Source organism: Mobula hypostoma, chromosome 8, assembly GCF_963921235.1.
Source record: "Mobula hypostoma chromosome 8, sMobHyp1.1, whole genome shotgun sequence".
NCBI lineage: Eukaryota > Metazoa > Chordata > Chondrichthyes > Myliobatiformes > Myliobatidae > Mobula > Mobula hypostoma.
The window spans coordinates 56,669,955-56,683,259 of NC_086104.1; the positions used below are offsets into that span (position 1 = coordinate 56,669,955).

The 13,305-nt window shown below is 39.3% G+C and overlaps 1 protein-coding gene across 3 annotated transcripts in view; it reads left to right on the forward strand.

Moving 5' to 3' along the window:
* sptbn1 (spectrin, beta, non-erythrocytic 1) overlaps positions 1-13,305 on the forward strand; it is a 308,382-nt gene that overhangs the window by 271,271 nt on the left and 23,806 nt on the right. For all 3 annotated transcript variants that reach the window (XM_063055879.1, XM_063055881.1, XM_063055882.1), the window contains 7 exons: positions 1,691-1,821; positions 8,381-8,585; positions 9,675-10,049; positions 11,604-11,848; positions 12,056-12,194; positions 12,691-12,775; positions 13,035-13,231. In XM_063055879.1, the coding sequence (XP_062911949.1) occupies positions 1,691-1,821; positions 8,381-8,585; positions 9,675-10,049; positions 11,604-11,848; positions 12,056-12,194; positions 12,691-12,775; positions 13,035-13,231 (1,377 nt within the window). The remainder of the gene's footprint in view (positions 1-1,690; positions 1,822-8,380; positions 8,586-9,674; positions 10,050-11,603; positions 11,849-12,055; positions 12,195-12,690; positions 12,776-13,034; positions 13,232-13,305) is intronic.

A 13,305-nucleotide genomic window follows, 5' to 3' on the forward strand; every position in this document is an offset into this window, starting at 1 on the left:
GGTTAGGACTCTAACTGGGCAATTCAAGGACATCAATTTTCTTCATTTGAACCCACTCCATGGTTGCTCTGGCAGTGTGCTTTGGGTTTTTCCTGCTGAAAGGCGACTTTCCATTGTAGTTTTCTGGCAGAGGCTAGGCCACGCAGTCGGTCTGAAAACCCATCACTTGTGAAGAACTGTAGTTTGAACTGGAGATCACGCACTCCGACAGAACCACAATCACCTTTTTAAAAAAAAAAAGAAAAAAAGTAAGAGTGGAGAAATAAACTGTTACGTGAATGAACTGGAAGAAGTTGTCCAGGTCTGCAGAATCTTCTGGTGCCAATGAGACAGTAAAATGTGGAAATAGTTGTGGGAGCTGAATACTTTTTCAATGCACTGTAAATACAATTACAAAGAAAGCACAGCAGCGCCTCTACTTCCTTAGGAGTTAGCAAAGATTCGGTATGACATCTATAACTTGACTAACTTCTGTAGCAGTGTAGTGGAGAGTATATTGACTGGCTCCATCACTGGTAAAGCCCTCCCTAACATTGAACACATCTACATGAAATGCTATTGCAGGAAAGCAGCACCCATTATCAGGGACCTCCGCCACCCAGGTCATGTTCTGTACTTGCTGCTGCCAGCAGGAAGAACGTAAAGGAGCCTCAGGATTCGTACCACCAGGTCCAGGAAAAATTATTACCCCTAAACCATCTGGCTCCTGAACCAGAGCGGATATCTTCACTCTACTTCACTTGCCTCATCACTGAACTGCTCCGGCAGCCTATCTTTCAAGGACTCTTCATCACATGTTCTTGTTACTACTTGTTGTTGTTATTATTATTATTACTACTATTTTTTGTGTTTGCACAGTTTGTTTTTTTTTTGCATGCTGGTTGTCCACCCTTTTGTGGTATTGCGTTGATTCTGTTATGGTTATTGGACTTACTGCGAATGCCCACAAGAAAATGTTTCTCAGAATTGTAAATGGCAACATGTATCTACTTTGATAATAAATTTACTTTGAACTTTCAATACCTTTAGAGGTGCTAATCATACTAAAAAAGCTTGTAGACCCTGCAGCGGATAGCGAGGTCAGCTGAGAAGATCATCGGGGTCTCTCTTCACACCATCACAGACATTTACACCACACGCTGCATCCGCAAAGCAAACAGCGTTATGAAGGACTCTACGCAACCTTCATATAAAGTCTTCTCCCTCCTGCCATCTGGAAAAAGGCACCAAAGCATTCGGGCTCTCACGACCAGACTATGTAACAGTTTCTTCCCCCAAGCCATCAGACTCCTTAATACCCAGAGCCTGGCTTGACACCGACCTACTATACCCTCTAATGTGCCTACTGTCTTGTTTATTATTTATTGTAGTGCCTGCACTGTTTTGTGCACTTTATGAGGTCTGTAGTCTAGTGTAGTTTTTGTGTTTTTTCTTACGTAGTTCAGTGTAGTTTTTGTATTGTTTCATGTAGCACCATGGTCCTGGAAAACATTGTCTCATTTTTACTATCTTCTGTACCAGCAGTTATGGTTAAAATGACAATAAAAAGAGACTTGACTTGATTTTAAGTAATTTTCTCTACATTTAATATTTGGCAGTCATTATAACACGATTTTGAAGAAAAATTGGAAAAATTATCGCAAGAAATCTCACAAAAGACTAAAACTTTTATGAATGTGCCATTTTGCAGGATGAGCCGAGTGCAGTGATGATGTTGAAGAAACATCAGATTTTGGAGCTAGCGGTGGAAGATTATGCTGAGACTGTTCATCAGCTCTCAAAGACGAGCAGAACTCTGGTGGCAGATGGACACCCAGAGAGGTGAGTTTGATAGTTAATATTACCATGTTCCAAAATGCTGGTATGCAAAGAATTGAAAAATTAATCTCAACATGGATTGGAGATAAATGATTCCCTTTAACCCAATGCATGATCAATTGTTGCTCATCTTGTCAGTTTGCCAATTCTGCAATATTTACACATTTCTTATTTTCTTCATTTTTCTCTACCACTATGCAGTTGCCATCTAAATGTGTGAAGTTTTTGGGACTGCAGTTTTTCATGATGTAGTTTTGTGGAACAACTCTGTTTTTCTATGCATCCAGGATACCACCTCCACAGAGGAATTTCTCTCTGCTTTGTTTGGCCCATGGAACAAAAGCTTTAGGAGGACCTTTCATGAGCATCCATTTGTTTTATTTAAGAATGATTTGGGGATGGTGCCACTGGCATGCTATAGTTTGATTTGTGATGTTTTTATTGCAAGTTGTATGTTATATTTTTGCAGGTAGGTTCCATGATCAAAATTTTCTTCTTTGGTGGTAGGTCGTGGAATAAATAGTCATAGTCATACTTTATTGATCCTGGGGGAAATTGGTTTTCGTTACGGTTGCACCATAAATAATAAATAGTAATAGAACCATAAATAGTTAAATAGTAATATGTAAATTATGCCAGTAAATTATGAAATAAGTCCAGGACCAGCCTATTGGCTCAGGGTGTCTGACCCTCCAAGGGAGGAGTTGTAAAGTTTGATGGCCACAGGCAGGAATGACTTCCTATGACGCTCTGTGCTGCATCTCGGTGGAATGAGTTTCTGGCTGAATGTACTCCTGTGCCCACCCAGTACATTATGTAGTGGATGGGAGACATTGACCAAGATGGCATGCAACTTGGACAGCAACCTCTTTTCAGACACCACCGTCAGAGAGTCCAGTTGCATCCCTACAACATCACTGGCCTTACAAATGAGTTTATTGATTCTGTTGGTGTCTGTTACCCTCAGCCTGCTGCCCCAGCACACAACAGCAAACATGATAGCACTGGCCACCACAGACTCGTAGAACATCCTCAGCATCGTCTGGCAGATGTTAAAGGACCTCAGTCTCCTCAGGAAATAGAGATGGCTCTGTCCCTTCTTGTAGACAGCCTCAGTGTTCTTTGACCAGTCCAGCTTATTGTCAGTTCGTATCCCCAAGTATTTGTAATCCTCCACCATGTCTACACTGACCCCCTGGTTGGAAACAGGGGTCACTGGTACCTTAGCTCTCCTCAGGTCTACCACCAGCTCCTTAGTCTTTTTCACATTAAGCTGCAAATAATTCTGCTCACACCATGTGACAAAGTTTCCTACTGTAGCCCTGTACTCAACCTCATCTCCCTTGCTGATGCATCCAACTATGGCAGAGTCATCCGAAAACTTCTGAAGATGACAAGACTCTGTGCAGTAGTTGAATTCCGCTGTGTAAATGGTGAAGAGAAAGGGAGACAAGACAGTCCCCTGTGGAGCCCCAGTGCTGCTGATCACTCTGTCGGACACACAATGTTGCAAGCACACGTGCTGTGGTCTGCCAGTCAGGTAATCAAGAATCCATGACACCAGGGAAGAATCCACCTGTCTGTCTACAGCCACTGGTCTGTAGTCATTGAGGCCGCTGGGGCGCGGCGTCTTCCACAGTACAGGAACCCTCCGGAGCCTCAGGCTCAGGTTGAATACATGGCAAAGTACTCCACATAGCTGAGAGGCACAGGCTTTGAGCACCCTGGTACTGACACCATCCGGTCCTGCAGCCTTGCTTGGGTTGAGACGTTTCAGCTGTCTTCTCACTTGTTCAGCTGTGAAGCCCACCGTGGTGGTTTCATGTGGGGAAAGGGTATAGTCATGAGAGCAGGGTGGGGGACTGTGAGGAGGGGTAGGAGGGGAGAGTGGAATATGTGTTGGTTGGGGGCCGACAACAGATGACTCGTGGGGGATGGGCAGAGGCCGCAATGTCAAATCTGTTAAAGAACAGGTTAAGTTCGTTCGCCCTGTCCACATTGCCTTCAGCTCCTCTGTTGCTAGTTTGCCGGAACCCAGTGATGGTCCTCATCCCCCTCCAGACCTCTCTGGTTAGAATAATATGGATATATATGGATATGGATAAAATAATATGGATAGAGCTTCTTATGGATAACATAATACACACTTCGAAAACTAAAACTATTCAGAACAATTGAGTGGAAGCAGCAATTTTCAAGACCCCCCTCTGGAATTCAGATTAAAGCTAGACAAAGCAGAAGATTTATCTCATTCTCTCCTCTAGTCGTTAGAAAGGGCACAGTGAGAATTTGGCTCTCTATCAGCAATTTTTTTTTAAGCTGACCTTTCAATTGTAATGCTTGTGCTGCAAACTTGCTTAATCTATTTGCTTCGGTTTTGATGGGTATCCGTTGAATTTAGTTGGCATGATCAAAATTCACTTCCGTAAGTGTTTCTATAAGTGTCTTCTGGAAGAAAGGATAGGATATTTGATCTAAGAATGGGCAATGTAATTCATACCCAAAATATGATTGGTGGTAGAATTGAGGGGAGTGTGGTCACTTATTCAGGAATAATTCCCCAAAGCATTCTGCAAGTATTGATCCATGTTAGCACAGTGATTTTCTGCAAGTAGGTTTTTCATGGCACTTGTATAGACATATACTTGTGTATATGTCAAAGTATCTTAAGACACTGATGGTGAGCTATGTCTATGATAGGAACTGGGATTTTTTTGGCAAGTTTTGTTTAGAAGAAGCCTTAACTATTACCTGGAGCTGTACTGTTTTTCCTGAGTCCTATCTGTTGCCAATACTGGTGTTGAGGTCACTTCTTAAGCTTTGAGGAAGATGTAATCTTATTTTTTTCCCTGCTAGGAAGATGTCAGGAGCATACTTAAGGTTTGTTTTCAATATTGCAGTTTTATTAAGAAGGGCCCAAAAATTAAGTCTTAAGTTTTTAACCTCTAAGTTTTCTTTATTTAGCCAAGTCATTGCATGTGGAGCATGAACACAGGCTGGAAATACCTTGTTTAATTTAACTCTTTATATTTGTACAGTCCTTTGTCTTTTTTACTGAATAGTGTTTTATTATTTGTAAGACAACTTACTTTGCATTCCTGTACTAATAAACTAGACCAGGTAGGTGCACGGAGATGTATCATCGATTTTTGGATATATGAAACACATGTAACCAATACAGTGAAAAGAGTAAGGCACCAATACCACTGATTTCTATATGATGATAACCAGCTCTGGGTATGATTTCCTCTCTGAGCAGGTGTGTCAAGGAATTTAGTATCCTGAAATATTTTTAACATTACATGATTGGAAAATTTTTTACACTATCCTTTTCTCCTCCAAGGAAAAGTGCAGACTGGAATTTTACAGTTTGCAGCACAACAAAGGATTGGATCCCAAAAGCTCTGTAGATTTGACAGTTCCTATAATCTCTAATGTTTTTTTAATATGCCATTGACAATGAAGGATTTGTGTTATTGGTTATACTGATCATCAATTCAAATATAAGAATTCCTTGTGAAATGAAATGAGATTATAATTAATACTTGCTTTGTACAGAATGAGTAAAAGTGTATGTCTTAAGTCTTAATGTCCAACTGCATTTTCCCCATTATGATTTTGTTTTGCAGAGAGAGTGTTTTGTGTTTTTGTTTAAATTTACTTTTAATTGGCCTCCATGTCCAAATCTTTCAAGCAAGCCTTGGACTCCTTTAACCGTCTTGCTTAATCTTGTCTTGCATATCACTGGAGCACGGTCACTCTCACAGTCTGCTACTGGATATGCCTTGTTGCATGGCATTCCTGAAATGCTTGCTGATTGTGATGCAGTCTATTTGATTGTTGTAACTATTTTCTGGGCTTCAGCAAGTCCACATTCTTCTTGTATGCTACTGGAACTTTGTGTTTCTTATTGATTGTTCATTTGCATGACACCAGTCAATGAATCTGTCACCTCTGTTGTTCCTGGTTCCCTATCCAAACATGCCAACAATATCACCATCTTGTTGTTGACTAACTTTAGCACTCATATCCCCTATCACCATCGTAGTACCTTGTGATTTGCAGTGGTCCTTTCTTTCTTGCAAGATATCATAAAAACTTCCTATATTTTCTTCACCACTATCAGCTGTTGGAGCATATACTACTGTTATTGAAATGTTCATAGTTTGTCCTCGGAGTTTCACCAGCAGTTCTCTGTCTGATATCCCATCAGGCTTTTGCTTCATTCGCCATCTGGTATTATTCCCACATCTCGGTCATGGCCATCACCACCTGAATAGATCATCAGAATTGCAACATCCAGACCCTTTCCACCTTGTCTCACACAGTCCCATGATGTTGACTTTCTGATGTTCCACTTCTTGCTTCACATTCTCCAGCTTCCAGCTTGATAGAGTTCTCCCATTCCATGTTGCTATTTTGATGGTGTCTTTGTTGCAGACAGTAGACTGATGACAATCAAGTCTGTCGTACTTGTGTGCCTCCACCGAGTGAGGGATTGTTGCCTGTGGGGAAGACCCCTTCACGCTGTTGTTCCTTTTCTTTATCCATGACTGTGATTGTTCTTGAAACACTTTTCTGACAGGAGAGGTTTACCATTGCCTTCTTCTGGACAGTGTCTTTACAAGACTGGTGATTCCAGCCATTATCAATACTCTTCAGAGATTGTTTGCCTGACATCAGTGGTTGCATAACCAGGGCTTGTGATGTGCACCGTCTACTCTTGTGATCATCCACCACTTGTTCCCATGGCTTCTCATGACCTTGATCCGGGGTGGGGGTGTGGGGAAGGGCTGGCTAAGTAGGAGCTACTCCTTGCCCAAGAGTGAACTGCAGGCTGGCAGAGGGAAGGAGTGACTTACACCTCCTTTAGTAGACACATATCTCCTCGCCGCCACCCACGACATTGATGGGAAAGGTATCAGAATCATCAGAAACTTGTATTGGGAACAAAGAGCAGGGATGAGAGTTGAAAATGAGTTAAGTGAGGAGTCAGACAGTGTTGCATTCTCTTGCCTTTCAGCCTTTATAGCGAGAAGATTCTAAGAGAAATTAGCAGTATTCTAGGCATCGTAAATGGTAGATACAACTTGAACAGCCTATAATCTGCAGACGTCACGGTGCTGATAGCTGTTTGTAAAGAGAAGTTCCCAGAAGTACTAGATACAGTGGCCGAAGAGTGTGCAAAGAGAGGATTGACAATCGGCTGCAAGAAGCCGAAATGTACGGTTGTCATAAAGAAGAAAGAAATACAGAAGTGCAATGAAAGTGGGCAATGAAACAAATAAGCAAACATGGAAGTTTAATTACTTCGAGCATGATGACATCTGATGGTAGGGCTAATGTTGAAATTAGAAAAAGAATTGGGATTGCTAAATGCACGTTTAGGCGTTTGAGCAAGATATTTAAAGAATAACATAATTTCTATGGGTACAAAACTCAGTGTTTGGTGCTACATTCATTCCACACTAACATATGGAAGCAAATGTTGGATAATGTCAAAGTAAAATGAGGGAAGACTCAAAGTTGCAGAAATTCGATTTTTGAAAAAGATGATTCGTGGAAGGGCAGAGTAACAAATGAAGTGTTGCAAAAAGCTGGAATAAGAGGAGAGCTGATGTCATCAATCAGGAAATGGCTGCTCATATTTCTAGGACGTACTGAGAAAAGAGAAGCTTGAACATCTTGCAGTGATGGGGAAAATTGATGGAAGAAAATGTTGTGGTTGACAGTTGAGTTACATCAAGGGATGGACTGGCAAAAGTTGTGTAGAGCTTATTAGAACTTCTCAGATTAAAGACAGATTGAAGGCCATGATCATACAATGTGGTACATGATTATGATGAATTGCCCTCTTCATCGTTGGATTCACATGCTTTCTGCTTTGTATTACGTGTGTATTTATGTTGCATTCTGAACATTTGTGGATATGTTATCCTTGCAGATTTTAATTTACCAGATGCATAGAATTTGCATATGGAATTATAAAGTAATGATCTGTAAGAATTTCTGTCTATTATCACCCTTGAATCCCTGGTACGTCACCAGCAGAGAGTGTTTCATGTCAAGTGACAATTACCTCAAAATTAATTTATTCTTCTTTAACTAAATTGTAGGTTTAATAGCATTTTCTAATTTCTTTTGAGTCTGATGGTAGAAATCCACATGAGTTTGGTCTAACATTCATTTGTTGATCTGAAGATTAATCTGCATTATTGTAACATACCCAACTGAGGATAAAGATAGAAAATGTGATCTTGTTGACTGACTAGATAATGTGAAATCCAGTAAAGAAGAAGAACAGGATATAAATATAGTGATATTACATTGTTTTGTGATATTGAGATTAATTACAACTGGACCATACAAAAGCAGGGAAGTACCAAATAGAAGTTGTATTATTGTAAATGGAGTGATAGATATGAAATCAAATTAAAAGAGGTAGAATGCCTGTATTTTCCTGCGTTTTTTATTATTTTTGTATAGGAGTGGTTAGCATTTCAATTCCCAATGCCTTAATATTTACTAGATTTTGTTTGCTTTCTTTGTGTGTGTTTTTTAGTGAACGGATCAGCATGCGCCAGTCTCAGGTGGACAAGCTTTATGCTGGGCTGAAAGACTTGGCTGAGGAGAGGAGAGGGAAGCTGGATGAGAGGTACCGCCTTTTCCAGCTCAACAGGGAGGTGGATGACTTGGAGCAGTGGATTGCTGAACGTGAGGTGGTTGCTGGATCACATGAGCTTGGACAGGACTATGAGCATGTTACGGTATATATTTGTATTTAAAATACTAATTGGGAATTTTTCTGTGTTTTTTGTCTTGTTGTACATGTAATTGCATTCATGCATGCAGTGATCTATTCCTATGGAAAGTGTTCAGTACATTAATTTTGTTCAGGCCAATTACTGAGATATATCTTTCAGAGTTCTCGTACAAGTATTGATATAAGAACAGTTCGTTCCCTACTGACACTCTCCCAGAATGATCTCCTTCAAACCATTGCTGATCCTATCCAAACCCCCACCAAATCCACCAGTGTTTCCTGTGCCACATTAGTATTTGCAATGGTAACATCTAGATTTATAAATTATAATGCTGGTTTCTAAATTCCTTCATGACCTAGAACATTCCCAGCTCTGACCTCCTCCTGTCCTTTATGCCTCAGCATTATTTTTGCTTCTTCAATTTCATCTTCTGAGAATCCATATGAATAAATCATTGCACATATAAATACAATATCATACATGCAACCACGAAGATGTGCATCTTCTGCTAACTGGACCACAAGTTCTGGAATTCCCTCTCTGAATATCTTCTCCTCTCACATCCTTAAGTTGCTTCTTAAAAATGAGCAATTTGCACAAGTTAATGACTAGCTGCATTATTATTTTGTTATGTAGCTCTACCTCAAGTTTTCTTTGAACGTTGCTCCCATGAAATACCTTGGGATGTTCAATAGAAGAATTGGGGAACTTTGAGATTGTGATGTGATGGTGTAATTACAAGGTTGAGTATTGTGTTGCCAAGCTATTCAGCTTGTGCAAATATTCTGTAGTGCTTCAGTTCTAAAATTTGCTGTGCAAGTAGTGGCATGTGTTGCTAATGAACAATATATAATGCAACAATTAGTATTTCATCATATTTTAATTCATAAAAACATCATATACTTCACTGCTAATCAAAATATTGTAGAAAACAGTGGACCATATATTCCAAACGTTTAATCATGCATGTCCTAATCCATTCAGTCCCAGGCCAGCTCAACACTGTATGATGTTGGCTTTTCGTATACAGTATCACAGCCAACTAATTGCTGCTGTATTATAAAAGGTACTGAGTTTTACTCTTCTTTTCAGATGCTACAAGAAAGATTCCGTGAATTTGCGCGTGACACTGGTAATATTGGTCAGGAGCGTGTCGACAGTGTGAATCATATGGCAGATGAGCTGATCAATTCTGGGCATTCTGATGCTGCCACAATTGCTGAATGGAAAGATGGACTCAATGAGGCTTGGGCAGATCTCCTTGAGCTTATTGACACCAGAACACAAATCTTGGCAGCTTCCTACGAACTGCACAAATTTTATCATGATGCTAAGGAAATCCTGGGGAGAATTCAAGACAAGCACAAGAAGCTCCCAGAAGAACTTGGTCGAGATCAGAACACTGTGGAAGCATTGCAGAGAATGCATACCACATTTGAACATGACATTCAGGCTCTTGGTACCCAGGTAGAAAATAGCGAACATCCTTAGGGGGATTAATAAAATGATGGACATAGCTTGGGTTTGTAAATGGATTATTCTATAGATTGCATTCCAATTTCAGATTTATTTCTCCATTACTGGATTGTCAAAATTTGCATGCTTTCATAAGTGTTTTTGAAACTATACAATACAGGTACTGCAAGACAGAATGGTGATTCTTATCAGAACCATTAGAACTTTTAAAAGAAAGTCCATCATTGGGATGTGTTTCAGTTACAAGAAATTAGCTTCTTTTCATTCATTTTTAGTTTGCCTTGTTTTATTTAACATACTTTGATTTTCTATTAAAATTTTTTTTATCTTGCCCATCAGTCAGATGGTACAGAATATCAGTAACATGATTGTTCAGTAGAATTGCTGCTTTCTGCTAATACTGCATAATTACTGAATAATTGCATAATCAATATGCCTTTTTATTGAAAAAGGTATTACTCTTCCTCCTATCAGCTTGCCTTCCAGTCAAAACATTGAATGGTATTATGTTTCAGAACATATTTAGTTTCACTTTGAGACTGGAACCAAGAAATTGAGCAAGATTGGTAGACTCCAATTCTCCTCAATTTTCCCCCTTTTTTCCATTTGCCCTCTCAAACTTAATGTGAGAAAGCAGCAGGTCTTCACTCAACATCCTGTCTTGACTGGAAATGTTTCAAAGCAAGCAGAAGCCTACAAACTGCATGTTTAGGTATCCTACAAATAATATTTTGATATCTTTTAAGTTCAAGGTTCATTTACAAGAAATAGTAGGTTTTGGAGCTTAGAAATGAGAATTGAAGTTACTTGTGTGGATAAACAACGCATCAGCAATTCAGTATACAGATGTCCCCCACTTTCCAAACGTCCTCTGTACGACATTGCGCTTTTACGAAAGACCTATGTTAGTACCTGTTTTCTTTAACCGAAAGGGGATTTTCGCTTTTACGAAGAAAGACGCTCCTTTTAAACTTGTGTTTACCCTGAGCAAGACTACCGTGACCATGAAGCCTTGCGTGGGCAAGTGTGTGCACATGTGTGACGTGCGAATACGTGACGTGCACATGCATGTACGTGCCGATTTTTTTTTCGACAAATCGATTTTGGCTTAAACTTCCCAATTCTGTTAAGTGAAACTACACTGTACATACATTATTTCTACTTTATATAGGCTGTGTATTTATCATATTCCTGCTTTTACTATACTTTAGTGTTATTTTAGGTTTTATGTATGATTTGGTAGGTTATTTTTTGGGTCTAGGAACGCTCAAAAAATTTTCCCATATAAATTAATGGTAATTGCTTCTTCGCTTTATGCCATTTCGGCTTACAAACGGTTTCAGAGGAACGCTCTACATTCGGATAGCGGGGGAAACCTGTATTTATTTAAACGATGCAGTGTACAGTAAATGCAGGATGTCATTGTAATCAGTGGAAAAAGTACACAGTTCATGGCATTAATATTTAGTGACTACAGTTTTATAACTAAGAAAAAGATAATGAGGAAAAATGTTTGCAATAAAGGCTGATGGCATTGTGTTAAAGGTACGGCAACTGCAGGAGGATGCTGCCCGCCTCCAAGCTGCTTATGCTGGTGACAAGGCTGATGACATTCAGAGACGTGAAACAGAAGTTCTGGAGGCATGGAAAACACTTCTCGATGCGTGTGAAGCTCGGAGGGCGAAGCTTTTTGACACTGGTGACAAGTTCCGCTTCTTTAGCATGGTGCGTGATCTAATGCTTTGGATGGAAGATGTTATTCGGCAAATTGAAACCCAAGAAAAACCAAGGTAAAATTAGTGCACCAAGTCACGGAAGAGGAAGACAGAGAATTACTAGAAACAATTAACTCATAACTTCTTGTGCGCTGGTGGGTAGGACATTGTTTATCATATCTTAGGGTATTTGTGACAATTTTTGACATTGGAGTCATTGACCTTATGAAGTACAATGTAACTGCAAGTTGCTAATAGCCTGCCTACCTTAACTACTTTCAGGGATGTTTCATCAGTGGAATTGCTAATGAACAACCACCAAGGCATCAAGGCTGAAATTGATGCTCGAAATGACAGTTTCACGACATGCATTGAACTTGGCAAATCTCTCTTGGCAAGAAAACATTATGCATCAGAAGAGGTAGCACTCCTTAATCAATAAAGCATTCTCAGCCTTGGTGTGAGGCTTTCTGGTTGCATTTTTAGCTGATGCATGTTGTCAATTTTGTATTTGAATAATTCAGTCTCTGCAACTAGAAACAACAAATGTAGGTAACTGTTCTCTTCAATTATTAGGGCAAGAGAATATTCTATTTGTATTCCAAACACTGTTTTTGAACATATGAGGTTCTGAAAAGAAAATGGAATACTTTATAGTTCAGTGTGTGTGTTTGAAATGCTCTCCAATGATGCAATATAGCAATCTACCAGAAAATCAAAGAAAATTATAGTTTTAATTTAAGAATATTCTTGCAAAGATTTCAGTGTATATTTAATGAAGGCTAAACTTCTCAGTTTGATATCTTCCAAGATTTTTGGCTCAATTTCTAAGGAATTCCTTTGATATTAATCTTGATATAAATGAGTGAGAGGTCAACAGTAATAAGTGATTTTTCTATTTCCCTGTTCATGAACAGATTAAGGAAAAATTGTTGCAGCTAACAGATAAGAGGAAAGAGATGATAGACAAGTGGGAAGACAGATGGGAGTGGCTTAGATTAGGTAAGTCCATCATGTGGTGGATACTTTAACAAATAATATTGCCTGTCATGTAATATCCATATATTTTCCCGTTACAAGTTCTAGGAATGTTTTTATTCAGAAATACTGCTCTATTTTACAACTAATTCATGGATGTTTTAATTCTTACTCCATTTTCCTAGTGTATTTCATTGCTGTTAAGTAAAAATTCATTAATTTTATTGCTTTATCACTGCATTTTCTCTTGAATTAGTGGTCTTTTTATCCTTGCTTCATTTAGTTTTGGAAGTACATCAATTTGCCAGAGATGCAGGTGTGGCAGAAGCCTGGCTACTAGGCCAAGAGCCATACTTGTCTAGTCGAGAATTGGGTCAGAGTGTGGATGAGGTGGAGAAACTGATTAAGAGGCATGAGGCATTTGAGAAATCAGCAGCTACATGGGATGAACGATTTTCAGCATTGGAGAGACTGACGACAGTAAGTATAGTATATTGAAACAAAATGTTCTAATAATACTGCATCAAAAATATATTTGTATTAATGCCTCAATT